The sequence below is a fragment of the Oncorhynchus mykiss genome, chromosome 23 (genome assembly GCF_057628025.1).
Source record: "Oncorhynchus mykiss isolate SJ-2025 chromosome 23, ASM5762802v1, whole genome shotgun sequence".
Lineage (NCBI taxonomy): Eukaryota > Metazoa > Chordata > Actinopteri > Salmoniformes > Salmonidae > Oncorhynchus > Oncorhynchus mykiss.
In genome coordinates, this window is record NC_143044.1 from 5,068,471 (window position 1) to 5,095,285 (window position 26,815).

Consider the following 26,815-nt stretch of genomic DNA (forward strand, 5'->3'; position numbering starts at 1 on the left):
GTGCTTTGAGAGACTAGTCAAGGACCATATCACCTCCACCCTACCTGACACCCTAGACCCACTCCAATTTGCTTACCGCCCAAATAGGTCCACAGACGATGCAATCTCAACCACACTGCACACTGCCCTAACCCATCTGGACAAGAGGAATACCTATGTGAGAATGCTGTTCATCGACTACAGCTCGGCATTCAACACCATAGTACCCTCCAAGCTCGTCATCAAGCTCGAGACCCTGGGTCTCGACCCCGCCCTGTGCAACTGGGTACTGGACTTCCTGACGGGCCGCCCCCAGGTGGTGAGGGTAGGCAACAACATCTCCTCCCCGCTGATCCTCAACACTGGGGCCCCACAAGGTTGCATTCTGAGCCCTCTCCTGTACTCCCTGTTCACCCACGACTGCGTGGCCACGCACGCCTCCAACTCAATCATCAAGTTTGCGGACGACACAACAGTGGTAGGCTTGATTACCAACAACGATGAGACGGCCTACAGGGAGGAGGTGAGGGCCCTCGGAGTGTGGTGTCAGGAAAACAACCTCACACTCAACGTCAACAAAACTAAGGAGATGATTGTGGACTTCAGGAAACAGCAGAGGGAACACCCCCCTATCCACATCGATGGAACAGTAGTGGAGAGGGTAGCAAGTTTTAAGTTCCTCGGCATACACATCACAGACAAACTGAATTGGTCCACTCACACAGACAGCATCGTGAAGAAGGCGCAGCAGCGCCTCTTCAACCTCAGGAGGCTGAAGAAATTCGGCTTGTCACCAAAAGCACTCACAAACTTCTACAGATGCACAATCGAGAGCATCCTGGCGGGCTGTATCACCGCCTGGTATGGCAACTGCACCGCCCTCAACCGTAAGGCTCTCCAGAGGGTAGTGAGGTCTGCACAACGCATCACCGGGGGCAAACTACCTGCCCTCCAGGACACCTACACCACCCGATGTCACAGGAAGGCCATAAAGATCATCAAGGACATCAACCACCCGAGCCACTGCCTGTTCACCCCGCTATCATCCAGAAGGCGAGGTCAGTACAGGTGCATCAAAGCTGGGACCGAGAGACTGAAAAACAGCTTCTATCTCAAGGCCATCAGACTGTTAAACAACCACCACTAACACTGAGAGGCTGCTGCCAACACACTGACACTGACTCAACTCCAGCCACTTTAATAATGGGAATTGATGGGAAATGATGTAAATATATCACTAGCCACTTTAAACAATGCTACCTTATATAAATGTTACTTACCCTACATTATTCATCTCATATGCATACGTATATACTGTACTCTATATCATCGACGGTATCCTTATGTAATACATGTATCACTAGCCACTTTATACTATACTATGCCACTTTGTTTACATACTCATCTCATTTGTACATACTGTACCCGATACCATCTACTGTATCTTGCCTATGCTGCTCTGTACCATCACTCATTCATATATCCTTATGTACATATTCTTTATCCCCTTACACTGTGTACAAGACAGTAGTTTTGGAATTGTTAGTTAGATTACTTGTTATTACTGCATTGTCGGAACTAGAAGCACAAGCATTTCGCTACACTCGCATTAACATCTGCTAACCATGTGTATGTGACAAATAAAATTTGATTTGATTTGATTTGATTTGATTTGATATCAACGAATTGGCGAGGGCACTAGAAAAGTTTGCAGCACCCGGCCTTACCCTACCAGAATCTGAAGTCAAATGTCTACTATTTGCTGATGATCAGGTGCTTCTGTCACCAACCAAGGGGAGCCTACAGCAGCACCTAGATCTTCTGCACAGATTCTGCCAGACCTGGGCCCTGACAGTAAATCTCAGTAAGACCAAAATAAAGGTGTTCCAAAAAAGGTCCAGTCGCCAGGACCACAAATACAAATTCCATCTAGACACTGTTGCCCTAGAGCACACAAAAAAACTATACATACATTGGCCTAAACATCAGCGCCACAGGTAACTATCACAAAGATGTGAACGATCTGAGAGACAAGGCAAGAAGAACATTCTATGCCATCAAAAGGAACATAAAATTCGACATACCAATTAGGATCTGGCCAAAAAAAAATACTTGAATCAGTTATAGAACCCATTGCTCTTTATGGTTGTGAGGTCTGGGGTCCGCTCACCAACCATGAATTCACAAAATGGGACAAACACCAAATTGTGACTCTACATGCAAAATTCTGCAAAAATATCCTTTGTGTACAACGTAGAACACCAAATAATGCATGCAGAGCAGAATTGGTCCGATACCTGCTAATTATCAAAATCCAGAAAAAGAGCAGTTAAATTCTACAACCACCGAAAAGGAAGCAATTCCCAAACCTTCCATAACAAAGCCCTCACCTACAGAGAGATTGACCTGGAGCTGGTCCTGGGGCTCTGTTCACAAACACAAACACATCCCACAGAGCCCCAGGACAGCAAAACAATTAGACCCAACCAAATCATGAGAAAACAAAAAAATAATTACTTGACACATTGGAAAGAATTAACAAAAAAACAGAGCAAACTAGAATGCTATTTGGCCCTAAACAGAGAGTACACAGTGGCAGAATACCTGACCACTGTGACTGACCCAAACTTAAGGAAAGCTTTGACTATGTACAGACTAAGTGAGCATAGCCTTGCTATTGAGAAAGGCCGCCGTAGGCAGACATGGCTCTCAAGAGAAGACAGGCTATGTGCACACTGCCCACAAAATGAGGTGGAAACTGAGCTGCACTTCCTAACCTTCTGCCCAATGTATGACCATATTAGAGACACATATTTCCCTCAGATTACACAGATCCACAAAGAATTCGATATCTCCCATATCTACTGGGTGAAATGCCACAGTGTGCAATCACAGAAGCAAGATGTGTGACCTGTTGCCCCAAGAAAAGGTCAACCAGTGAAGAAAAAACACCATTGTAAATACAACCCATATTTATGCTTATTTAATTTCCCTTTTGTTCTTTAACCATTTGTATATCGTTACAACACTGTATATACACATGATATGACATTTGTAATATCTTTATTATTTTGGAACTTCTGTGAGTGTAATGTTTACTGTTCATTTTTATTGTTTATTTCACTTTTGTATATTATCTACTTCACTTGCTTTGGCAATGATAACATATGCTTCCCATGCCAATAAAGCCCCTTGAATTGAAATGAAATTAAGAAAGAGATAGTCAGTCAGAGAGAGAGAGAGATAGTCAGTCAGAGAGAGAGATAGAGATCGACTTTTTGTCTTTCGATAATGAAACATTCTCATTTCATTAAACCCTCCCCCCAAAAAATAAACCCCAAAAAATATCCTGTACTGCATACATGTACCATACTCACCTTGCCCTCTACCCCACGATACAAAACAACACCACACATCAACAATAACCAAAAACCTCACCACTTCTACAACCGTATATCCAAAACATCTTCCCCTGCTATACAGACAGCCCCCACAAATTCTACCCTAAGGTGTGCAGAGACCATCCCATTAAATAATAGTAAAGGGTCTGTTATCCCTCCACCTTTGACCCTGTTCCTCCTTGTTTGCCAAATAGCCAACTTTGCCTTAGCAAACAGAAAATTCAACAAAACACATTTGGCCTTCTCCTTATTTGAATACCTGTACCCCATTATAAACATACCAAAAGTAAAAACCACCCCCAACCTCTCACACAGACATTCCAACAGAGACATTAATGGCATTAACCTGGCACACACAGAAAACACATGAATCACAGTTTCTCTCATAACACAGAGACACCCCTACACAATTCCCGGTTCAACCCGTGCCAACCAGCTGTCAGTAGCCAGGGATAGATGTAAAACCCTCCACTGGAGGTCCCCTGACCTCTTTGGTACTAGGGGTTTGTAGAGCCCCCTCCATCTAAAACCCACCATACTCTCCTCCCCACGTACCCCCTGTCACGGATGTGCCTTCACTCCTGTTAGGCTCTTAATGTTCCTTACCTTAATGCAGAGGTTGTAGAGGGCTTTTACCTCCCACCCCTTCAAACTCCCCCAGGCTCGGAGTGTTAAAATCTGACAAGTCCTCCAGACCCCCTTGCCAGTTCCCGGTCTCTGCCGTCATCTGCAGTGGCGGAAACATTGGTGGCCCCTCACCCTTTGGCCGCTCAAACACCACCCTTACCGGCTCAGACAGTGCCTCCTGGACCTCCTCCAGGAATCTCTCCAGCAGCCTAAGAGACGTTATTCCTGTTTGTTGTGCCAGGACTTCTGGGGATTTCCACCCCTCCTCTCCCAGCAGTCGCAGGTCACCCAGCCTCAGTAAACCCGCTGCCATCAGTTGCCTTTGCAGGGTGGCTAACTGAACTGATCTCTAAGGGATGGCTGGGTTGTGGAAGATAGACTCCTCCCACACTCACAGCCCAGGCTCCATATCCCCTTCTCATGTGGGCCTTAGCAGCTGCAGAGTAAAAGTCTGAGAGACCTGCTGCACTCAGCCTCTCCAGCTTCATGAGGAACAGCTACTGGTCCAACCCTAATCTGCCAGCTCTCCTCAGCAGAGTGCATGCTGGTTCCCTCCAGCCAACATCAGTATGGTATAGCAGTCTCTGCACCGCCTTTAGTCGGAAATCAGCCACCCTGCTCTCCAGTTCCACCAGGCCCTGTCCTCCTTTGTGGACGGTCATGTACAAAACTGCTGCCCTCAGCCAGTGAAGTTGCAAGTCGGCAGGGGGGGCTGAGGACATCCAGTTTATGCCAAAGGGAAGATGCCAGCAGGTTTGTATATTATCAGCACCCTCCCTCTATATGACTCCATCCACCTGGCCAGTCTTGATATCACTACCTGTGACAGCACTTCCCAGTTATTCCTGATCCACATCTCCAAGCCCAGGTACACCCCCAACATTTTAAGACCTTCACAACCCCACTGCAAACTCCCTGGAAGCAGAGGAGGTGCCCTATCCCACCATGCCCCCGTTTACCTTAGCTGACAAAGCTCCCTCGTACACCTTCAGACTAGTCTCTAGTGCCTGCATATCCTGACCATCACAGAAACGTAATCTGCCTATGCTGACACTGCTATGCCTGTCAACATACCCATGCCTGTCCAGCACACTCCTTGCAGTCCATTTAGCCCAAAAAAGGCTAAATGGCTAATGTATATAACTGCCCCGATAAAGGGCATCCTTGTCTAATGTCCCGTCTCACCCAGACTGGCCTACTGAGCCCCCCTTCCACCTTGACCATACATGACACCCCAGCATACCACATCATCACATAGGTCAAAAAACTTTTTCTAAACCCAAGAACAGACATCACATTAAACAGATACTTATGGTCCACTCTATCAAAAGCCTTCTCTTGATCTAGAGACTAATCCAAAGTTCACATTAGAACCTCTCGCTAAGTCCAACATGTCCCTGATTAAGAACAAGTTGTCCGTGATTGACCGTCTGTCCCGGTACACAATTTGTTTGGTCCTTATGTACCATAGAGTCCAGATGGGACTTCAGTCTGTTAGAGAGGACCTTGGCAAATATATTGTAGTCCACACAGAGCAATGCCACAGGCCTCCAGTTCTTAAGTTCACACAAGTCCCCTTTTTTGGGCAGGAGAGTCAGAGCCTGACGGCAGCTCATCTGCAACTCTCCTACCCCGACGCATTCACGCAACAGGCAAAAGTCCAGTCCAATTATTCCCCAGAATTTTTTATAAAACTCCACTGGGAGTCCATCGACCCCCGGTGCACGGCCGGGGGACATCTGGGTTACGGCCTCTGCCAGTTCATGGGACAACAGAGGAATGTCAATTTCATCCCTCTGTGACAGAGGGAGCTTAGGCAGTTCTGCAAACAAGTCCTGGGCAGACATAGGATCACACAGTTCTGCCCTATACAACTCAATATAAAACTCCACAGTTCGCTCCTGCATCTCCCCCACCACAGAGGTCACCCGCCCATCAGACAGCTGTAGACAATGCATGCCCTTGGCTTCACCGCTCTGTCTTTCTAAACCAAAGAAGAAGGAGCTGGGAGCATCCATCTCCTTGAGCATGGAGAACCTAGCTCTTACAAGTGCTCCCGTTGCTTTAACCTGGAAAAAATAGCCTCAAGATAAACTTTTTTTCCCTTGGTCTCATTCAGGAACCTTGTCGTTTCCCTCACCGTATATTTTGACCTTTCTGCTTGACTGGCTGTCAGCTCTGGACCCACTGAAGAGGAGACTGGAAAAAAAGGCCCTCCTCAGCATCCTCTTCCTCAGATTCACTTTCCTCCTTCTCATCTTCATCTCCCATCCTGACCACCGGCCCTTCCTCTCTGGTCAGGGCCTCCTTGGTTCCTTTGACCACACCAGCCTCTCCCCTCCCAACTTCTTTCTTCTCCCCTTTTCCTTTTACGCTTGACACCCCCCCCCCCCCCCCCTAGTTTCTTACACTTCCCCACTATATTCTCCTCATCCACTAGCATAACCTGACTAGGCCCAGCCTCATCTACACCACCATCCATAACCTGACTAGGCCCAGCCTCATCTACACCACCATCCATAACCTGACTAGGCCCAGCCTCATCTACACCCCCATCCATAACCTGCCTAGGCCTAGCCTCATCTACACCACCATCCATAACCTGCCTGGGCCCAGCCTCATCTACACCACCATCCATAACCTGACTAGGCCCAGCCTCAGCTACGCCACCATCTCTAGCCTGACTTGGCTCAGCCTCATCTACACCCCCATCACTGGCATGACTAGGCCCAGCCTCTGCTGCCTGCATCTCATTGTCCCCTGCACGTTGACCTCAATTTCCCCCACTGGGGGCGCTTGTACCCTCACCTTGTCTATGGCCTTTATGTGGGCCCGCAAAGCTCTTATGCCCCAAATCCCCACACTCAAAACACTGTAGACTATCTGTGCTAGCAAACTCTACCCATGCCTTTCTTTAAAATGCACATTTAGCTGTTGCTCATTGTTATTCAGAAACATGCCACTTGCCTCCAGAATGAAACAACATGCTTAACGGCAGCTGCCTGAAAACCTGCCGACAGTACACGAAAACCGCGAGAAAACTTACCAAAATGACTCAGCTCTTTCCTGATTTGATCATCCGTAATAAACAGAGGCAAATTTGCAACTACCACCCTGGTCGAAGGGGTAGAAAGAGGCGAAATTGGCACAAACACACCCCTTACAAATATTCCACTAGCAATTAGCCTACCAACCAAATTTGCTCTTTTCATGAACACAACCACAGCTTTGTTCATTCTGGAAGCGGAATGTATAAATTCAGCTCCTACCTGTTCATTCACTGCGAGCAGAACCTCCTCCACTTTACCTCCATTCTCAGGAACACACCTGAATCCATGCCGTATCGACAGCGTCTCCTCCGTGCTAGGCTAAGAAGCCATCGTGCACACCACACCTTCCAAACCCCAGGAAACTAACTCTGTCCTCTTCCAACCTAACAAAACTGTGGATACCGCTAAAACAAATAGTGCATTAACCCTCCACCATAGAGAATACAAATTGAAAGAAAATACAAAGGACAGAATCAAGAAAATAAGTAAGGACAGAGCCCTCCACACCAAACACTTGAACTCCCAAAAAAACTCCCAGCATGCACTGCAAGAGAGAGAGAGAGAGATAGTCAGTCGATCGAGAGAGAGAGACTGTCAGTCAGTCAGGCAGTCAGTGAGAGAGAGAGAGAGAGACAGAGAGTCAGTCAGAGAGAGAGAGATAGTCAGTCAGAGAGAGTAAGAGAGAGAGAGAGTCAGTCGAGAGAGAGAGAGAGTTAGTCAGAGAGAGAGAGAGAGTTAGTCAGAGAGAGTGAGAGAGAGAGTCAGTCAGAGAGAGATAGTCAGTCAGAGAGAGAGAGAGAGATAGTCAGTCAGTAGTCAGTCAGTTAGAAAGAGAGACAAAGAGAGAAAAATAAGATAAAGAAAGAGACCTGAGGATGTGCTTCTCTCTCTGTGCCGGCTTGGGTTGTAGACTGGAGATGAAGGGACAGAAAACAGAGAGGGAGAGAGAAAAGAGAGAGCATGAGAGAGGAAGAAGTACAAATTGACCTCCTACTCTCCTCTCTCCTGTTCTGCACAGTATAAACAACTCTACCACTCCTCAACATGAGAACAACTCTGAGACACAGTATAACACATGACAAGCAGACAAACAGCTTTATTTGTGCTGGAGCATCCCCTTCTCCTCAAATCGGAGATGTCTCTATTACTGCTTGAGATCTTTTCCTATCACTGTTTCAGCCCTGGAAAAAACACAAAGCAGGAACATGCAGTCCCCACCCTCTCCCCCTCTGTCTGTCTTGCTATTTCTCTCTCCTCTTTACCCAACCCCGTCTGTCCCCACCTCTCTCCCTCTTCCCTTACACTGCACCCATCCCAATATTCTATTAGGATCGAGATGTTTGGGCAGGCAGGGGGAAGCGGGAGCATTATCGGGGCTGTCATTGTCTGAGTGGGAGTGATTCCCTCAGGACACTCCTCCAACAGAAATCATTTACACACATGACAAGGAGATAAGCATAAAGACGAGAGGACCAGGGGATGTTAAAGCCTAGTGCTTTATGACCTCTATTTCCCCTCTCTATCTCAACAAATCACCAGTCTACAACCCCAGCCTTCCATGCCAGGCTGACACGCACATAATCACGCATGCACACAGATACACGCACACACGCACGCAGCACATACATACACAGGAACACATCCCTGTAGGTCTTTCTCTCTCATTCCTCCTCTCTCTCCCCCTCTCGCTCTCTCTGTCTCGACTCTTGTTCTCTCTCTTATCACATTACTCTCCATTAAAGAGTCATTTAAACCCACGACACAAAATGGCAGACAGTGCAGAGGGCGGGCACTTTTGAGTTCAGTTTTGGGGAGCAGCAGCAATCATCAACTGATATAAATAGACATCCAAAGACCCCGGAGCGAGAAGTGCCTCCTCCCGCTCTCCTCTGTCTATGTACTGGCCTCTGTCTCGCTGTCTAGCCCTGGATATACTACAGGGAGTGGAGCACTCAGGCCAGTCCACATGTTGTGATATTTACCGATAATGGAGGAAACTGGTGCAAAAACGGGTGAATAAAGCCGCATTGTGTAATTGGTTGCTGTGCCGCTTACCATAACTCGTTCTATTTTGGGTCACTGAATACTGATGCAGACACTGCATACTGACACAGAATCACTGAAGTTATTACTGTATTGCAACAACAACAAAAGAGAGAATATTGCCCAGTTCCACTGCTATTTTTAATGAAGTGAAGTGAGTGTTCAGTGCGTACCCTATCTCCTGTACTTATTTGCATCCTAAGCATTTAACCAGTGGGGCCAACACATTACACAGAGGGGTCAATTGGACAAAAGTCACCATGACAGAATGCCGGATTAGCTGACAGCCCAAATAAATCCGCTGCCATCAGATTCTGTCATCTGGCTTTTTCTGGGCTGAGGAGAAGGGGGGATAGGAGAAGAAATTGATTTGTCTCCAGAAGCTAAGTCTCATTGCCTGGGCCCCTCTCATGGCAAACATTAGTCACACACATACACACACATACTAGAGGTCGACCGATTATGATTTTTCAAAGCCGATACCGATACCGATTATTGGAGGACCAAAAAAAGCCGATACCGATAAATCGGCTGATTTTTAAAATGTATTTTGTATTAGTACTTATTTTTACTTAATATAATACATCAATAAAATCAATTTAGCCTCAAATAAATAATGAAACATGTTCAATTTGGTTTAAATAATGTAAAAACAAAGTGTTGGAGAAGAAATTAAAAGTGCAATATGTGACATGTAAGAAAGCTAACGTTTAAGTTCCTTGCTCAGAACATATGAAAGCTGGTGGTTCCTTTTAACATGAGGCTTCAATATTCCCAGGTAAGACGTTTTAGGTTGTAGTTATTATAGGAATTATAGGACTATTTCTCTCTATACAATTTGTATTTCATATACCTTTGACTATTGGATGTTCTTATAGGCACTTTAGTATAGCCAGTGTAACAGTATAGCTTCCATCCCTCTCCTTGCCGCTTCCTGGGCTCGAACCAGGAACACATCGTCAACAGCCACCCTCTAAGCAGCGTTACCCATGCAGAGCAAGGGGAACAACTACTCCAAGTCTCAGAGCGAGTGACGTTTGAAACGCTATTAGCGTGCACCCCGCTAACTAGCTAGCCATTTCACATCGGTTACACCAGCCTAATCTCGGGAGTTTATAAGCTTGAAGTCATAAACAGTGCAATGCTTGAAGCATTGCGAAGAGCTGCTGGCAAAACGCACGAAAGTGCTGTTTGAATGAATGCTTATGCTGGTGCCTACCATCGCTCAGTCAGACTGCTCTATCAAATCATAGACTTAATTATAACATAATAACACACAGAAATACGAGCCTTAGGTCATTAATATGGTCGAATACGGAAACGATCATCTCGAAAACAAAACGTTTATTATTTCGGTGAAATACGGAACCGTTCCGTATTTTATCTAATGGGTGGCATCAATTAGTCTAAATATTCCTGTTACATTGCACAACCTTCAATGTTATGTCATAATTACGTAAAATTCTGGCAAATTAGTTCGCAATGAGCCAGGCGGCCCAAACTGTTGCATACACCCTAACTCTTCGTGCAATGAACGCAAGAGAAGTGACACAATTTCACCTGGTTAATATTGCCTCCTAACCTGGATTTCTTTTAGTTAAATATGCAGGTTTAAAAATATATACTTCTGTGTATTGATTTTAAGAAAGGCATTGATGTTTATGGTTAGGTCCACGTTGGAGCAACGACAGTCCTTTTTCGCAATTGCGCACAGCATCGATTATATGCAACACAGGACAAGCTAGATAATCTAGTAATATCATCAACCATGTGTAGTTAAAACTAGCGATTATGATTGATTGATTGTTTTTTGTAAGATAAGTTTAATGCTAGCTAGCAACTTACCTTGGCTTCTTACTGCATTCGCGTAACAGGCAGGCTCCTCGTGAGGCAGGTGGTTAGAGCGTTGGACTAGTTAACCGTAAGGTTGCAAGATTGAATCCCTGAGCTGACAAGGTAAAAATCTGTTGTTCTGTCCCTGAACAAGGCAGTTAACCCACCGTTCCTAGGCCGTCATTGAAAATGAGAATGTGTTCTTAACTGACTTGCCTCGTTAAATAAAGTAAAAAACAAAATATATATATATATTTTTTTAAATCGGCAAAATCGGCGTCCAAAAATACCGATTTCCGATTGTTATGAAAACTTGAAATCGGCTCTAATTAATCAGCCATTCCGATTAATTGGTCGACCTCTAACACAACACATACAAAATTCCAGAAATCACCCTCCCTGTGCTGCGCAGGTGGTCGAGGAGTGTGAAGAGGGGCTGAGGGTCTTTGTCCTCAATGACTTTCACTGGCATCCAGCTGCAGATGGTTCATGTAGGAATGTGCACCGAATACCTATTGTTGACATTACAGGCTACCTGGAATTCATATATTGTACCATACAACACTTGAAAAGGAGGGTGTAATCAACTTTTTATTCAAGATTTTCCATGAAGCATCTTCAAATGAAAGAATGATGCAAGAGGAAGGTTCCCAGAACCAAACTGATACCATGAACAGATGAACATCCAGAGAACGTAATGTGCCAGCTGGGAAGTTACTTCAGCACTCTCTATTTATTCTTTGTCTCCGTTTATTTCCTTTACCGTTGTGACTTCAAATGTTCGACAGTTCTCCTTGAGTAAAGTGTCAAAGCCTGTGGGCAACATATCTTTAACGACACAGTGGCATTGCCATCTTCAAGATTCTATGGTGAACCTGGTGCTGGTGTGCTATCTGTCCGTCTGTCTCCCATCACCACGCGTCAACCTATCTTAGTCCAACAGGCTTTCCTGTCGAATTTGCTCAAATTGAGTTACACAGTAGAGTTGTGATTGGCAAAGCGCACACACAGCACTTTCCTCCTGCGAGCAAGGAGTTTCTCACTGTCCCAAAGCTGATGCCAAGCATAATGAGTAATGTTGCGTTCACGTGCTATCGGAGTTTTCGGGAAGCTCTGAGAAAATGTTACAAGTAACTGCCAAAATAAAGGACACACCAACATAGAAAAAATGTGTCTTAATAGGGTGTTGTGCCACCACGAGCCAGAAAAGCTTCAATGCGCCTTGGCATAGATTCTACAAGTGTCTGTAATTCTATTGGAGGGATGTGCCATCATTCTTCCATGAGAAATTCCATCATTTGTTGATGGAATTTTACACACACTGAGCATTTTAATACATGAAGCATGATGGGATGTTAATTAAACTCAGAAACCACACCTGTGTGAAAGTACAGTACCTGCTTTCAATATACTGTGTGTCCCTAATTTACTCAAGTGTTATCTTTACTTTGGAAGTTACCTGTAGCTAACTTTATTATTAACAATTTTAGCAAGCTCATCAAGCTGGCTAAAATCAGATTGGTTGAAGAATTGTTCAAACTTCAAAATCACTTGTGCGAAAAAAAGGTATGCGTGTGTGTGTGTGTAGGTAAGTAAAGAAATAAAACAACAGTAAAAATACATTTGAAAAAAAGAGTAGCAAGGCTATATACAGACACTGGTTAGTCAGTCTGATTGAGGTAGTATGTACAGTGGAGAGAACAAGTATTTGATACACTGCCGATTTTGCAGGTTTTCCCACTTACAAAGCATGTAGAGGTCTGTAATTTTTATCATAGGTACACTTCCAGAAAATCACATTGTATAATTTTTAAGTAATTCATTAGCATTTTATTGCATGACCTAAGTATTTGATCACCTACCAACCAGTAAGAATTCCGGCTCTCACAGACCTGTTAGTTTTTCTTTAAGAAGCCCTCCTGTTCTCCACTCATTACCTGTATTAACGGCACCTGTTTGAACTCGTTACCTGTATAAAAGACACCTGTCCACACAGTCAATCAAACAGACTACAACCTCTCCACAATGGCCAAGATCAGAGAGCTGTGTAAAGACATCAGGGATAAAATTGTAGACCTGCAGAAGGCTGGGATGGGCTACAGGACAATAGGCAAGCAGCTTATTGAAAATAAGACTAGGTATAGTTAAAGTGACTATGCATATATGATGAACAGAGAGTAGCAGTAGCGTAAAAGGAGGGGTTGGCGGGAGGTGGGACACAATGCAGATAGCCCAGTTAGCCAATGTGCGGGAGCACTGGTTGGTCGGGCCAATTGAGGTAGTATGTACACGGCTGTATGGTTAAAGTGACAATGCATATAAGATAAACAGAGAGTAGCAGCAGCGTAAAATAGGGTTTCGGGGGAGGGGGCACACAATGCAAATAGTCCGGGTAAACATTGGTTACCTGTTCAGAAGTCTTATGGCTTGGGGGTAAAAACTGTTGAGAAGCCTTTTTGTCCTGGACTTGGCACTCCGGTACCACTTGCCATGCGGTAGTAGAGAGAACAGTCTATGACTGGGGTGGCTGGGGTCTTTGACTTTTTTAGGGCCTTCCTCTGACACCGCCTGGTGTAGAGGTCCTGGATGGCAGGCAGCTTTGCCCCAGTGATGTATTGGGCCGTACGCACTACCCTCTGAAGTGCCTTGCGGTCAGAGGCTACAGCCCCGTTGATGGGAATGGGGACATGCTCAGTGCTCCTTTTCCTGTAGTCCACAATGATCTCCTTAGTCTTGGTTACGTTGAGGTGTAGGTTGTTATTCTGGCACCACCCGGCCAGATATTTGACCTCCCTATAGGCAGTCTCGTCGTTGTCGGTGATCAGGCACTGTTGTGTCATCTGCAAACTTAATGATGGTGTTGGTCTCGTGCCTGGCCATGCAGTCGTGGGTGAACACGGAGTACAGGAGGGGACTGAACACGCACCCCTGGGGAGCTCCAGTGTTGAGGATCAGTGTGGCAGATGTGTTGCTACCTACCCTCACCACCTGGGTGCGACCCGTCAGGAAGTCCAGGATCCAGTTGCATAGGGAGGTGTTTAGTCCCAGGTTCCTTAGCTTAGTGATGCACTTTGAGGATACTATGGGGTTTAACGCTGAGCTGTAGTCAATGAATAGCATTCTCACATAGGTGTTCCTTTTGTCCAGGTGGGAAAGGGCAGTGTGGAGTACAATAGAGATTGCATCATCTGTGGATCTGTTGGGGCGGTATGCAAATTGGAGTGGGTCTAGGGTTTCTGGGATAATGGTGTTGATGTGAGCCATTACCAGCTTTTCAAAGCACTTCGTGGCTACAGACGTGAGTGCTACGGGTCTGTAGTCATTTAGGCAGGTTGCCTTTGTGTTCTTGAGCACAGGGACTATGGTGGTCAGCTTGAAGCATGTTGGTATTACAGACTCAATCAGGGACATGTTGAAAATGTCAGTGAAGACACCTGCCAGTTGGTCAGCACATGCCCGGAGCACACGTCCTGGTAATCCGTCTGGCCCCGCAGCCTTGTGTATGTTGACCTGTTTAAACGTCTTACTCACCTTGGCTACGGAGAGCGTGATCACACAGTCGTCTGAAACAGCTGATGCTCTCATGCATGCCTCAGTGTTGCTTGCCTCGAAACAAGCATAGAAGTGATTTAGCTCGTCTGGTAGGCTCGTGTTACTGGGCAGCTTGCGGCTGTGCTTCCCTTTGTAGTCTGTAATAGTTTGCAAGCCCTGCCACATCCGACAAGCGTCGGAGCCGGTGTAGTATGATTCAATCTTAGCCCTGTATTGACACTTTGCCTGTTTGATGGTTCGTCGCAGGTCATAGCAGGATTTCTTGTAAGCTTCCGGGTTAGAGTCCCGCACCCTGAAAGTGGCAGCTCCACCCTTTAGCACAGTGCGAATGTTGCCTGTATTCCATGGCTTCTGGTTGGGGTATGTACGTACAGTCACTGTGGGGAAGACGTCCTCAATGCACTTATTGATAAAGCCAGTGACTGATGTGGTGTATTCCTCAATGTCATCGGAAGAATCCCGGGAACATGTTCCAGTCTGTGCTAGCAAAACAGTCCTGTAGTTTAGTATCTGCTTCATCTGACCCTTTTTTTATAGACCGAGTCACTGGTGCTTCCTGCTATCATTTTTGCTTGTAAGCAGGAATCAGGAGGATAGAGTTGTGGTCGGATTTACCAAATGGAGGGCGAGGGAGAGCTTTGTACGTGTCTCTGTGTGTGGAGTACAGGTGATCTAGAATTGTTTTCCCTCTGGTTGCACATTTAACATGTTGATAGAGATTTGGTAGAACTGATTTAAGTTTCCCTGCATTAAAGTCTCCGGCCACTAGGAGCGCCGCCTCTGGGTGAATGGTTTCCTGTTTGCTTATTTCCTTATACAGCTGACTGAGTGCAGTCTTAGTGCCAGCATCTGATTGTGGTGATAAATAAACAGCCACAAAAAGTATAGCTGAGAACTCTCTAGGCAAGTAGTGTGGCTTGCAATTTATCACAATATACTCTACTTCAGGCAAGCAAAATCTAGAGACTTCCTTAGATTTCGTGCACCAGCTGTTGTTTACAAATATGCACAGACCGCCTCCACTCGTCTTACCGGAGTCGGTGCAGCGTGTATCCCGCTAGGTGAATATCCATGTCGTCATTCAGTCACAATTCCCTGAAACATAGGATATGACAATTTTTGATGTCCCGTTGGTAGAATATTCGTGACCGTACCTCATCTAGTTTATTGTCCAATGATTGCACGTTGGCGAGTAATATTGATGGTAACGGCAGCTTTCCTAGTTGCCTTCTGCGGGTCCGGACGAGGCATCCGGCTCTACTTCCTATGCGTCGCCTCCTTTTGCGAATAATTGGGATGTCTGCCCTGTGGGGCGTTTGGAGATTATCGTGTGAGTCCTGCTTGCTGCTGTTGTTGTTGTTGAAAAAATCTTTGTCTAATCCGAGGTGAGTGATCGCTGTCCTGATATGTAGAAGCTCTTTTCTGCCGTAAGATATGGTTGCAGAAACATTATGTACAAAATAATTTACAAATATCGTGAAAAACCCCCAAAATTGGTTAGGAGACCGTAAAACGGCGGCCATCTCCTCCGGCGCCATTTTTCTTTAAGCCAAGATCAAACGTTAAACAGATTGAGATTGGTGATAAGGTCACAGCTCTGAAAGCTGACGTACAATGCAGGCTCAGCAGGCTCACAGGCGATTGAGGCAATTGTGTCGAGCCTTGGGTGGGCACCATGGTAACAGGTAATAGTTTAAATCTGCTCTCTCTCTCCTTTCGCCGGATCAACACTATTTCATCTCTCTCGCCGCTATTGCTCTTTCCTCTCTCACTCTCTCCCAGCAAAGCAGTCTCAGCCAGAGGACTCAGCCAACACACAAACCAAACCCATTTATCATCATCGAAACCAAACAACTTCCTCTGTCTACCTCAATAGGTACTTGGACTCAAAATCATAAGAAGAAGAAAACGGAGGGTGATAGTACCTCTATAGTTTACTCTGACCCATCAGTCACCTACTACTTGGCTCAGACTTGTTCCCTGTAGTTGAGTTTTGAATATATTTAATTTGGTCACATGTGTAACATGTCAGTTTGCAAACCATCCTTGCACCGTCACCGTAATTTGTTATCCTGCCAACGAACCGACACGTCCTGTGAGATACATTTTCCACAGTGGCTTCCCCTCCATTTCCTACGGTTATAGTGATGACAAGATGCTGAACAGTGATTGTGAAAGTGATAATGACCGTGAGATGATAATGCATATGATGATGTTAATCAACACATGTTCCCTGGACAAATGTCAGTATCTTCTCCCTCCCTACCTCCACGCTTAGTGATAGTTGCTAAGCAGCAGACAGCTCGTTGAATGGCATCTCTACCACACTAACAGGAGTCTCTAAATTGAACAGGCCCCATTTCTGAAATGGGTTTGATTAAAAAGAATATCCTCGGCTCCCAGCAATCTAGGGTATTAATCAGTCATTTCCAAATGGTGTGTCATATTATTCAAACTAAAAGTTCTTCCCTAAAGCAGAGAGTGACTCAAGTTCAACATTTGACTTACTGACATTAGTAAGTGTAAGAGAAGCACTAGCTAATGAAGAGCCAAACTGTATACATTCTCTTCAGATAAATGAACCAGTAACTCTCCAAGTGAAACCCATGGTAATCGTGCTATTAGAAGAAAATTAAAAAACAGACACACACAACTAAGGTTTATACAGAATCTACCGAGCATGTCTTGCTTATACTATCCTTCATTTCAAGTAACCTTCAGGTTCCTTGGTGTCCACATCACTGAGGACTTATCATGGCCCTCACACACCAGTACCATCGGGAAGTAGGCACAGCAATTCCTCTTCTCCATCAGGAGGCTGAAACAATTTAGCATGGCCCCTCAGATCCTGAGGAACTTTTACAGCTGCTCCATCGAAAGCATCCTGGTTGTATCACCTTCTGGTATCCATTTATCCTGCTACTGGTCACTATTACTCCTGTTTACATGTATATATTACCACTCATATATTACCATAAGTATTTACATATTCCTGCTACTAGTCACATTTCATCCCTGTTTACATGTATCTCCGCCTATCATGCCTACCCTTACAGTCTTGCACGCGCGCACACACACACACACACACACACACACACACACACACACACACACACACACACCACTTATGCTGCTGCCATACTGTTTAGTATTATTATTATTATTATTATTTATCATCCTTATTTATCATGTACATATCAACCTCAAATACTCCAGTAATGCACATTGTACATTTGGTATTGGCACGGACCCTGTATATAGCTGCCTCTCTCATTTCTTATTATTTGTGTTTTCATTACTATATATTTATTAGCTATACTATTTCGATATTGCTTACTGCACTGTTGGGTGGTAGGGCTTGCAAGTCAAGCATTTCGCTGTACTTGTGCATTTGACAATACAACATGAACTTGAACCTACTAAACTACAAGGCTAATGATTATTCTCTCTGTAGCTAACAGCGTTTCAGAAACAGAACATTACAGAAAGGTTAAGACAAAGGTTCAAAATCCACACCCTCTAATAAAAGAGAAGCAGTATCCAAAGGCTTGAATTAAGTGGGAATGAAGATTTAATAAGCACGGGCAAAAATACCAGGCCAATACTACTGTGTACAGATTTGTACAGGCATCTTCGCATGAGGCATACAGTATAGCAGGGAAATAAATTAAATAAGAAAGCATAGAATTGTGCACCGAACCAATCCTTGACCTAAAAAAGATACCAACAGCACATTCACAACAAGCACGATCAGCTGCACGTGTAGACAAGCAGGCATGCGTACACATATACTGCATGCACGCACACACACACACACACACACACACACACACACACACACACACACACACACACACACACACACAAGGGGTCACCCAGAGAGGAGGATTGTGTTTACCTCAACATGGGCTGTTTGGGGTGAGTAGGCGGGTCACTGTCCTGGTGTTGAAGGGGCTTTTTGGTCACCTGCTTGTAAATGTTCCGGGCCATCACCCCCAGCCACAGCATGGTGGAGAGGGACGAGTAGTGTAACACCACGCCAACCTGCACCAGGAGACACAGACAGACACGGGTCACTCACTGTTTCTATTTTCACATCATAGAAGGCTCGTCTTCACATTCTTCATGTCCCCCTCACTTCCACTTGTTGACTCACAGAGAGAGTTCTTTTCCCAGACACAACGAGCATGTCATCAATGTCACTTCAAGTGTCTTTCCAAAGATCAATCCCAGCAGGAGCGGGGATTGCTCTTTTAAACTCATGCAAAATGGTGTGCGCGCCTGCGTACTTGGGGACACACCCATCATCAATACCGTTAGAGGACTCAGGACAGTTACCTTGAGCCGTCGACAATAAACAACAATATGAATGTCAGTCACGTACGTCTACAATGCTCTTTACAAAATGTGATGCTTGTTTTCCAACAGACATTGTATTCCACCCTCTCTTGTTCTTATATTCATGAATTAGGCTTGAATGGGAATTGATCTCGCATTGTTTTGAGGCTTTATCAGGAGAAATAAAGACAGCTAAAGGGGAGAGAAAAAGAGTGAGAAAATAGGAAAGAGAGAGAGAGAATTTGAAATTCATTGTCTTTCTTTTCCCAATCACACTCCTCAGTTTGCTCAGCAGACCCAACACTAAGAGGCATCCAATCAAATAACTCGCTCCAGTCTGCTAGGCTTAACCAACTCTACAGGGACTAAAGGAGTCATACAGGAGTCAGACATGATACTGATTGGAAATAACCTTGAGGCTGGTTAATGGTGGAAGAAGCACACAGTGAGTAGGTGGTGGTCTGCGATTCAATCATAGCTCTAACCCACACGCTTTGGACTGAAAGGAACGTTGGCTGAATGGACAAACAACCACTACGGTAGGATGGAATGGAACCCAAGTAAAAACATTTCAGGGAGTGAGTCTTATTGCCACAGACTGAACCAGTCCTTGACCTCAAGAAGATATGAACAGCACATTCACAAGAGAGTGACAGTGAGGTAGAGCTGGCACAATTACCGTATAACTGACGGTTATGGATGAAGACCGGCATGGAAATAAAATAACCGCCATAACTGAATCTTTTTTTTCTTTTTTTTCCCCTATTCGTCGAACGAACATCTGACTGAAGTGACCACAATGTAGCAACAGCACACATAGAAATAAAATGAATTGAACAGGCTTGGAACCTCTAACCCTTGCAATTTGACTGTTAAACTCACGGGTACACTAGCAACGGCTGCCTGATATTGTGATGCAATAATTTCCATGGTAATGTAGAATGTCATAGAAATTATGTTAACTGATGATGTGGCTCTTGCAATAGAATGTATTTTTTGTAATGTCAGTTGAGTTGAATCAACAAATCAGAGCACAAATTTTACTTCCTGCTTTGCTCCTATGGCAGAGGGTTAGGTCACGTGACAAAATCTGGACGCTGAGTGAGAATTATACTGTTTGACGCTCGTGCTTATTATGATAAACTGGTGATTTAAATAGGTTTGTTTTGCATAAATATTTTTTTTGTATGTTGTGAATAAAGTGTGTAAATGTACTTCACACTTTTTTCTCCCCAATTGGTAGTTACAGTCTTGTCCCATCTCTGCAACTTCCGTGCGGACTCGGGTGAGGCGAAGGTTGAGAGCCATGCCTCCTCCGAAACACGACCCTGCCAACCTGCACTGCTTCTTGACACACTGCTCGCTTAACCCGAAAACCAGCTACACCAATGGGTCCGAGGCGACCGAAGCCAGCATGCATGCACCCGGCCGCCACAAGGAGTCGCTAGAGTGCGATGGGACAAGGACATTCCAGCCGTCCAAAAGCTCCCCTAACCCGGACGACGCTGGGCCAATTGCGCGTCGCCTCATGGGTCGCGGATGGCTGCGACACAGCCCAGGATTGAACCCGGATCTGTAGTGACGCCTCTAGCACGGATCAGTGCCTTAGACTACTGCCCCACTCAATAGGCCCAAAATTAAAATAAACTTCAATAAACTTAAACCTCAGATTCTTAGGAACAATTTGATATGCAGCAATTGAGACTGCATTTAGAATCGCTGTTTTTAGCTAGTCCGCTAACGTAGTTGAGGGGGAGAGAGAGAAATGTGGCTTAGCGCCTGTCCCTCGTCTCACACACACACACACACACACACACACACACACACACACACACATACACACACATATACACATATACACACACACAGGAGAGAGAAAGGAAGGAACGATGGAGGGCAGGGGGAGGGAAAGAGAGTAGTAGGCAGAGAGGGATGAGGAGAGATAGAAAGATGGGGGAGAATAGATTGGAGGGAATAAGAGGACCACTGGCTGATAAATGCCCTCAGCAAGCACAACCAGTCCACCCACCAACCCACCCACCCACAAACACACATGTAAAATTACAAATGCTCATTCTGTTTGTTTGATATTAATATACCTGTATTCTTCCCATGTTTAACACACATCTTGGTTGTCTAGATGGCTTCTTCTACCCCTCTTCTGACCAATTAGTCTGTATAATGTAAGTATACACAAACACACACACACACAGTAGTCTAAGTCTATGTGAGGGAAGGGCATAGCCGGTGCTTCCATAAACTGAATTACATTGATAATAAAGCCTAATTAGCCAACTCCTGTCTACACAGAACTTAATAAAATCAATCCAAATAGGTTACTACACCAGAAAGAATGATTTGGCCACACAAGACCATTAGCTTCTTTAAAAAAAAAAAATAAGCTGTGGATTGTTTTAAATCGCATTGCCTACAGTCTGAAGGGCAGTCGAAGGAAAACATAGTTTGGAAAATTGCTATTGCTGTAAAGTGAATTCAATGAAAATACTGTAATCTGACTTTTACCCACATAAAAAAGAATATGGTATGGTATAAATACTGTAGTATACACTGTAGTATACTGCAGTATTTACAGTTAACTATAGTATAAATACTGTAGTATTTACTATAGTTAAAGTGTAGTGTTTTTGCGGGACATTACAGTGGTATTTCCTATAGTATTATATAGTTTACTACATGATGTTATAGTAAGTGCTGTAGTATTCTATAGTAAACTATAGCATTTTTTTTCACATGGGAAGGTTATCAAATTTCTCAACTTAATTGAGTGAACAGTATCTTATTGGCACCAGCAGAGAACATCGGCCATATCCCCGATGAGTGCGCACATTCACGCTTTATCACTAGCTAGATTTCCATCCAATTGGTGACAGATTTCCATGTGAATATTCTAAAATCTGCAGAAAACATTTCCCCACCAGAGGTGTTCCCATCATATTGACTTGTTGTGAATAAAAGGCTGTGCTTGATGACATAGCACACATAAAAATAACGTTTGTGCTTACATACATGTACCGAATAAAGAATTTAGTTAAATGGGTTTCCGTTGTATTTTATACTTTACTGATGGTTTTGTCACAAAAAACTGGTGCGTTATATAGTGAAATCCTAGTAAAAAAGTCCCTGTCTTAGGTAGATACTTTATTTTAAGAATGTGAAATGTCAGAATAATAGTAGAGAGAACAATTTAATTTCAGCTTTTATTTCTTTCATCACATTCCCAGTGGGTCAGAAGTTTACATACACTCAATTAGTATTTGGTAGCATTGCCTTTAAATTGTTTAACTTGGGTCAAACATTTTGGGTAGCCTTCCACAAGCTTACCACAATAAGTTGGGTGAATTTTGGCCCATTCTGCCTGACAGAGCTGGGGTAACTGTGTCAGGTTTGTAGGCCTCCTTGCTCGCACACACCTTTTCAGTTCTGCCCACAAATTTTCTATAGGATGGAGGTCAGGGCTATGTGATGGCCACTCCAATACCTTGACTTTGTTGTCCTTAAGCCATTCTGCCACAACTTTGGAAGTATGCTTGGGGTCATTGTCCATTTGGAAGACCCATTTGCGACCAAGCTTTAACTTCTTGACTGATGTCTTGAGATGTTGCTTTAATATATCCACATAATTTTCCTCCCTCATGATGCCATCTATTTTGTGAAGTGCACCAGTACCTCCCGCAGCAATGCATCCCCAGAACATGATGCTGCCACCCCCGTGCTTCACGGTTGGGATGGTGTTCTTTGGCTTGCAAGCATCCCCCCTTTCCCTCCAAACATAACGATGGCCATTATGACCAAACAGTTCCATTTTTGTTTCATCAGACCAGAGGACATTTCTCCAAAAGGTACAATCTTTGTCCCCATGTGCAGTTGCAAACTGTAGTCTGGCTTTTTTATGACGGTTTTGGGGCAGTGGCTTCTTCCTTGCTGAGCGGTCTTTCAGGTTGTGTCGACATAGGACTCGTTTTACTGTGGATATAGATACTTTGGTACCTGTTTCCTCCAGCATCTTCACAAGGTTTGTTGTTGTTCTGGGAATGATTTGCACTTTTCGCACCAAAGTACGTTCATCTCTAGGAGACAGAACGTGTCTCCTTCCTGAGCGGTATGACGGCTGCGTGGTCCCATGGTGTTTATACTTGCGTACTATTGTTTGTACAGATGAACGTCGTACCTTCAGACGTTTGGAAATTTCTCCCAAGGTTGAACCAGACTTGTGGAGGTCTACAATTCATTTTCTGAGGTCTTTGCTGATTTGATTTTCTCATGATGTCAAGCAAAGAGGCACTGAGTTTGAAGGTAGGCCTTGAAATACATCCATACTTGTGTCATGCACAAAGTAGTTGTCCTAACCAAGTTGCCAAAACAACAGTTTCTTAACAATAAATTTGTGGAGTGGTGGAAAAAATATTTTTCATGACTCCACCATGAGTGTATGTAAACTTCCGACTTCAACTGTATATTATTATGGACAAAAGAGTGAGAGTATTTTTATTTGTGAAATGGCAGCCAAGCATCGATGATCATGTCATCAGAATAAGACCCTCAATATTTATAGGAAAGGAGCTTCAAGCTCATCCATCATTGCACTTTCACCACAACTTATTTCATTTGAAGCCTAATAAGTGGCATGCTTTCCTGAGTCGTAGTGGGAAGACCACACAACATGTCATCGAGTGACTCCTACTTCGATAAGAAGGTTGTTGTGTAAATATTTGTGAATAGAAGCGTTTACACCGCCATTTCTCACATAATTAATTTTACAGACACAAAAAGATCCCACCTTGTCTAGTGCATTTTGTTTTGTCGACATTTGGAAAGTTTACAGACACATTTGCTGTTTACATCAGGCCTATCGTGACTTTTTTTTAATGCAACATGTACTTTACTCGCAAAAAAAAGGTTGGAGGAAAACCTGGTTAGTCTTGGGTGAGTGCCACTTGAAAATGTATTTTTGGACTGTAAGCCTATAAAACGTCACTATAGCGTTCGATTTGGCTGCTGGGGGGCAAGGAGACCCCCCAGCTTCGTTAAAACCATTGACATCAACGTGCTGTTTGGTTTTAATAACTATTTGGTTTTAATACCATCAAGTCTTGAAGAGCATAGTCAGAACTACACATTTCCGAGTATTCCACATTTAGCTCTATCATCGGAGCTTTACTGCAATCAGTAAAACATCAATTGATCATAGGGCGGGGCGGTATTCCGGTTTTTACTATATACCGGTCCTGACGCATGGACCGGTTTGGGTTTTTACTTTACCTTCTATAACGGTACTTCAATGTTTGGTTTGTTAAATGTGATACACAACTCCAGTGTGTGCAATGTCTGTTTTTAGTTTACTCCATTGTCTTTCTACCTTCTGCTACATGCCACTTTCCACTCCAAGCCCTGGAGTCAAGGAGTGAGCATTTGCTCACCCATAGAGTCAGAAACTGGGCAGAAAGAGGGGCAGGGGGGAAAAGACCTGCCATCCGTATGCACTCGAATAACTGATGGAGGCCACATTCCCGCAGGTTCATTTTCGTACTCATGACAGTAGGGTGACCACATTTAAAATACCCAAATGCGGGTTGGATGGCGAGCGTTGCTGCACAGCTAATTGCAGGTCTCTCCAGAGACGTTCAATTGGGTTCAAGTCCGGGCTCTGGCTGGGCCACTCAAGGACATTCAGAAACTTGTCCCGAAGTCACTCCTGCGTTGTCTTGGCTGTGTGCATAGAGTTGTGGTCCTGTTGGAAGGTGAACCTTCGCCCCTGTCTGAGGTCCTGAGCGCTCTGCAGCAGGTTTTCATCAAGGATATCTCTGTACTTTGCCCCGTTCATCTTTGCCTCGAACCTGTCTAGTCTCCCAGTCCCTGCCGCTGAAAAATATCCCCACAGCATGATGCTGCCACCACCATGCTTCACCGTAGGCATGGTGCCAGGTTTACATACTTGACACTTGGCATTCAGGCCAAATAGTTCAATCTTGGCTTCATCAGACCAGAGAATCTTGTTTCTCATGGTCTGATAATCTTCAGGAGCCTTTTGGCACACTTGATTGGTGGAGTGCTGCAGAGATGGTTGTCCTTCTGGAAGGTTCTCCCATCTCCACAGAGGAACTCTAGAGCTCTGTCAGTGACCATCGGGTTCTTGGTCACCTTCCTGACCAAGACCCTTCTCCCCCAATTGCTCAGTTTGGCTGAGTGGCCAGCTCTAGGAAGAGTCTTGGTCACTGTGTTCTTGGGGACCTTCAATGCTGCAGACATTTTTTAGTACCCTTCCCAGATCTGTGCCAATCCTGTCTTGGAGCTCTACGGACAATTCCTTCGACCTCATGGCTTGGTTTTTGCTCTGACATGCACTGTCAACTGTGGGACCTTATATAGACAGGGTGTGCCTTTCCAAATCGTGTCCAGTCAATTGCATTTACCACAGGTGGACTCCAATCAAGTTGTAGAAACATCTCAAGGATGATCAATGGAAACAGGATGCAGCTGAGCTCAATTTCGAGTCTCATAGCAAAGGGTCTGAATACCATTTGCCTTGATGACAGCTTTGCACACTCTAGGCATTTTCTCAACCAGCTTCACCTGGAATGCTTTTCCAACTGTCTTGAAAGAGTTCCCACATATGCTGAGCACTTTTTGGCTGCTTTTCCTTCACTCAAAATCAAATCAAATGTTATTGGTCACATACACGTGTTTAGCAGATGTTAATACGAGTGTAGCGAAATGCTTGTGTTTCTAGCTCCAACAGTGCAGTAATATCTAACAAGTAATCTAATAATTACCCAACAACTACCTAATACACACAAATCTAAAGGGATGGAATAAGAATATGTACATATAAATATATGGATGAGCGATGGCCAAGGTGGAATAGATGGTGTAAAGTACAGTATATACATATGAGATGAGTAATGTAAGATGTTGACATTATTCAAGTGGCATTGTTTAAAGTGACAAGTGATCTATTTATTAAAGTGGCCAGTGATATGAGTCTATTTATTTATTTCACCTTTATTTAATTGTGCATCTGTAAAAGTTTGCCAGGATTTTAGGTGACAAGATACATTTCTTCAGCCTCCTGAGGTTGAAGAGGGACCTTCTTCAACACGCTGTCTGTGTGGGTGGACCATTTCAGTTTTTCTGTGATGTGTACACCGAGGAACTTAAAAAACTTGCCACCTTCTCCACTACTGTCCCTTCGATGTGGATAGGGGGGTGCTCCCTCTGCTGTTTCCTGAAGTCCATGATCATCTCCTTTGTTTTGTTGACGTTGAGTGAGAGGTTGTTTTCCTGACACCACACCACACAGTGCCCTCACCTCCTCCCTCTAGGCTGTCTCGTCGTTGTTGGTAATCAAGCCCACTACTGTTGTGTCGTCTGCAAACTTGATGATTGAGTTGGAGGCATGCATGGCCACACAGTCATGGGTGAACAGGGTGTACAGGAGGGGGCTGAGCATGCACCCTTGTGGGGCCCCAGTGTTGAGGGTCAGCGAAGTGGAGTTTCCTACCTTCACCACCTAGGGGCTGCCCGTGAGAAAGTCCAGGACCCAATTGCACAGGGCGGGGTTGAGACCCAGGGCCTCCAGCTTAATGATGAGTTTGGAGGGTACTATGGTGTTGAATGCTGAGCTGTAGTCAATGAACAGCATTATTACATAGGTATTCCTCTTGTCCAGATGGGATAGGGCAGTGTGCAGTGTGATGGCGATTGCATTGTCTCTGGACCTGTTGGGGCGGTATGCAAACTGAAGTGGGTCTAGGGTGGCAGGTAAGGTGGAAGTGATATGATCCTTGACTAGTCTCTCAAAGCACTTCATGATGACAGAAGTGAGTGCTACGGGGCAGTAGTCATTGAGTTTAGTTATATTTGCCTTCTTGAGTACAGGAACAATGGTGGCCATCTTGAAGCATGTGGGGATAGCAGACTGGGACAGGGAGCGATTGAATATGTCCGTAAACACGCCAGCCAGCCGGTCAGCGC

At 44.6% G+C, this 26,815-nt stretch overlaps 1 protein-coding gene across 4 annotated transcripts in view; it reads right to left on the minus strand.

The window, feature by feature from the left end:
- Positions 1-26,815, minus strand: part of LOC110502313 (adhesion G protein-coupled receptor A3) — a 264,724-nt gene that overhangs the window by 12,058 nt on the left and 225,851 nt on the right. For 2 of the 4 annotated variants that reach the window (XM_090216661.1, XM_036959857.2), the window contains 2 exons: positions 18,384-18,529; positions 7,927-7,968 (listed from right to left, as the gene is read on the minus strand). In XM_090216661.1, coding sequence (XP_090072787.1) covers positions 7,927-7,968; positions 18,384-18,529 — 188 coding nt within the window. The remainder of the gene's footprint in view (positions 1-7,926; positions 7,969-18,383; positions 18,530-26,815) is intronic. The other 2 variants (XM_090216662.1, XM_036959858.2) reach the window with 1 other exon arrangement.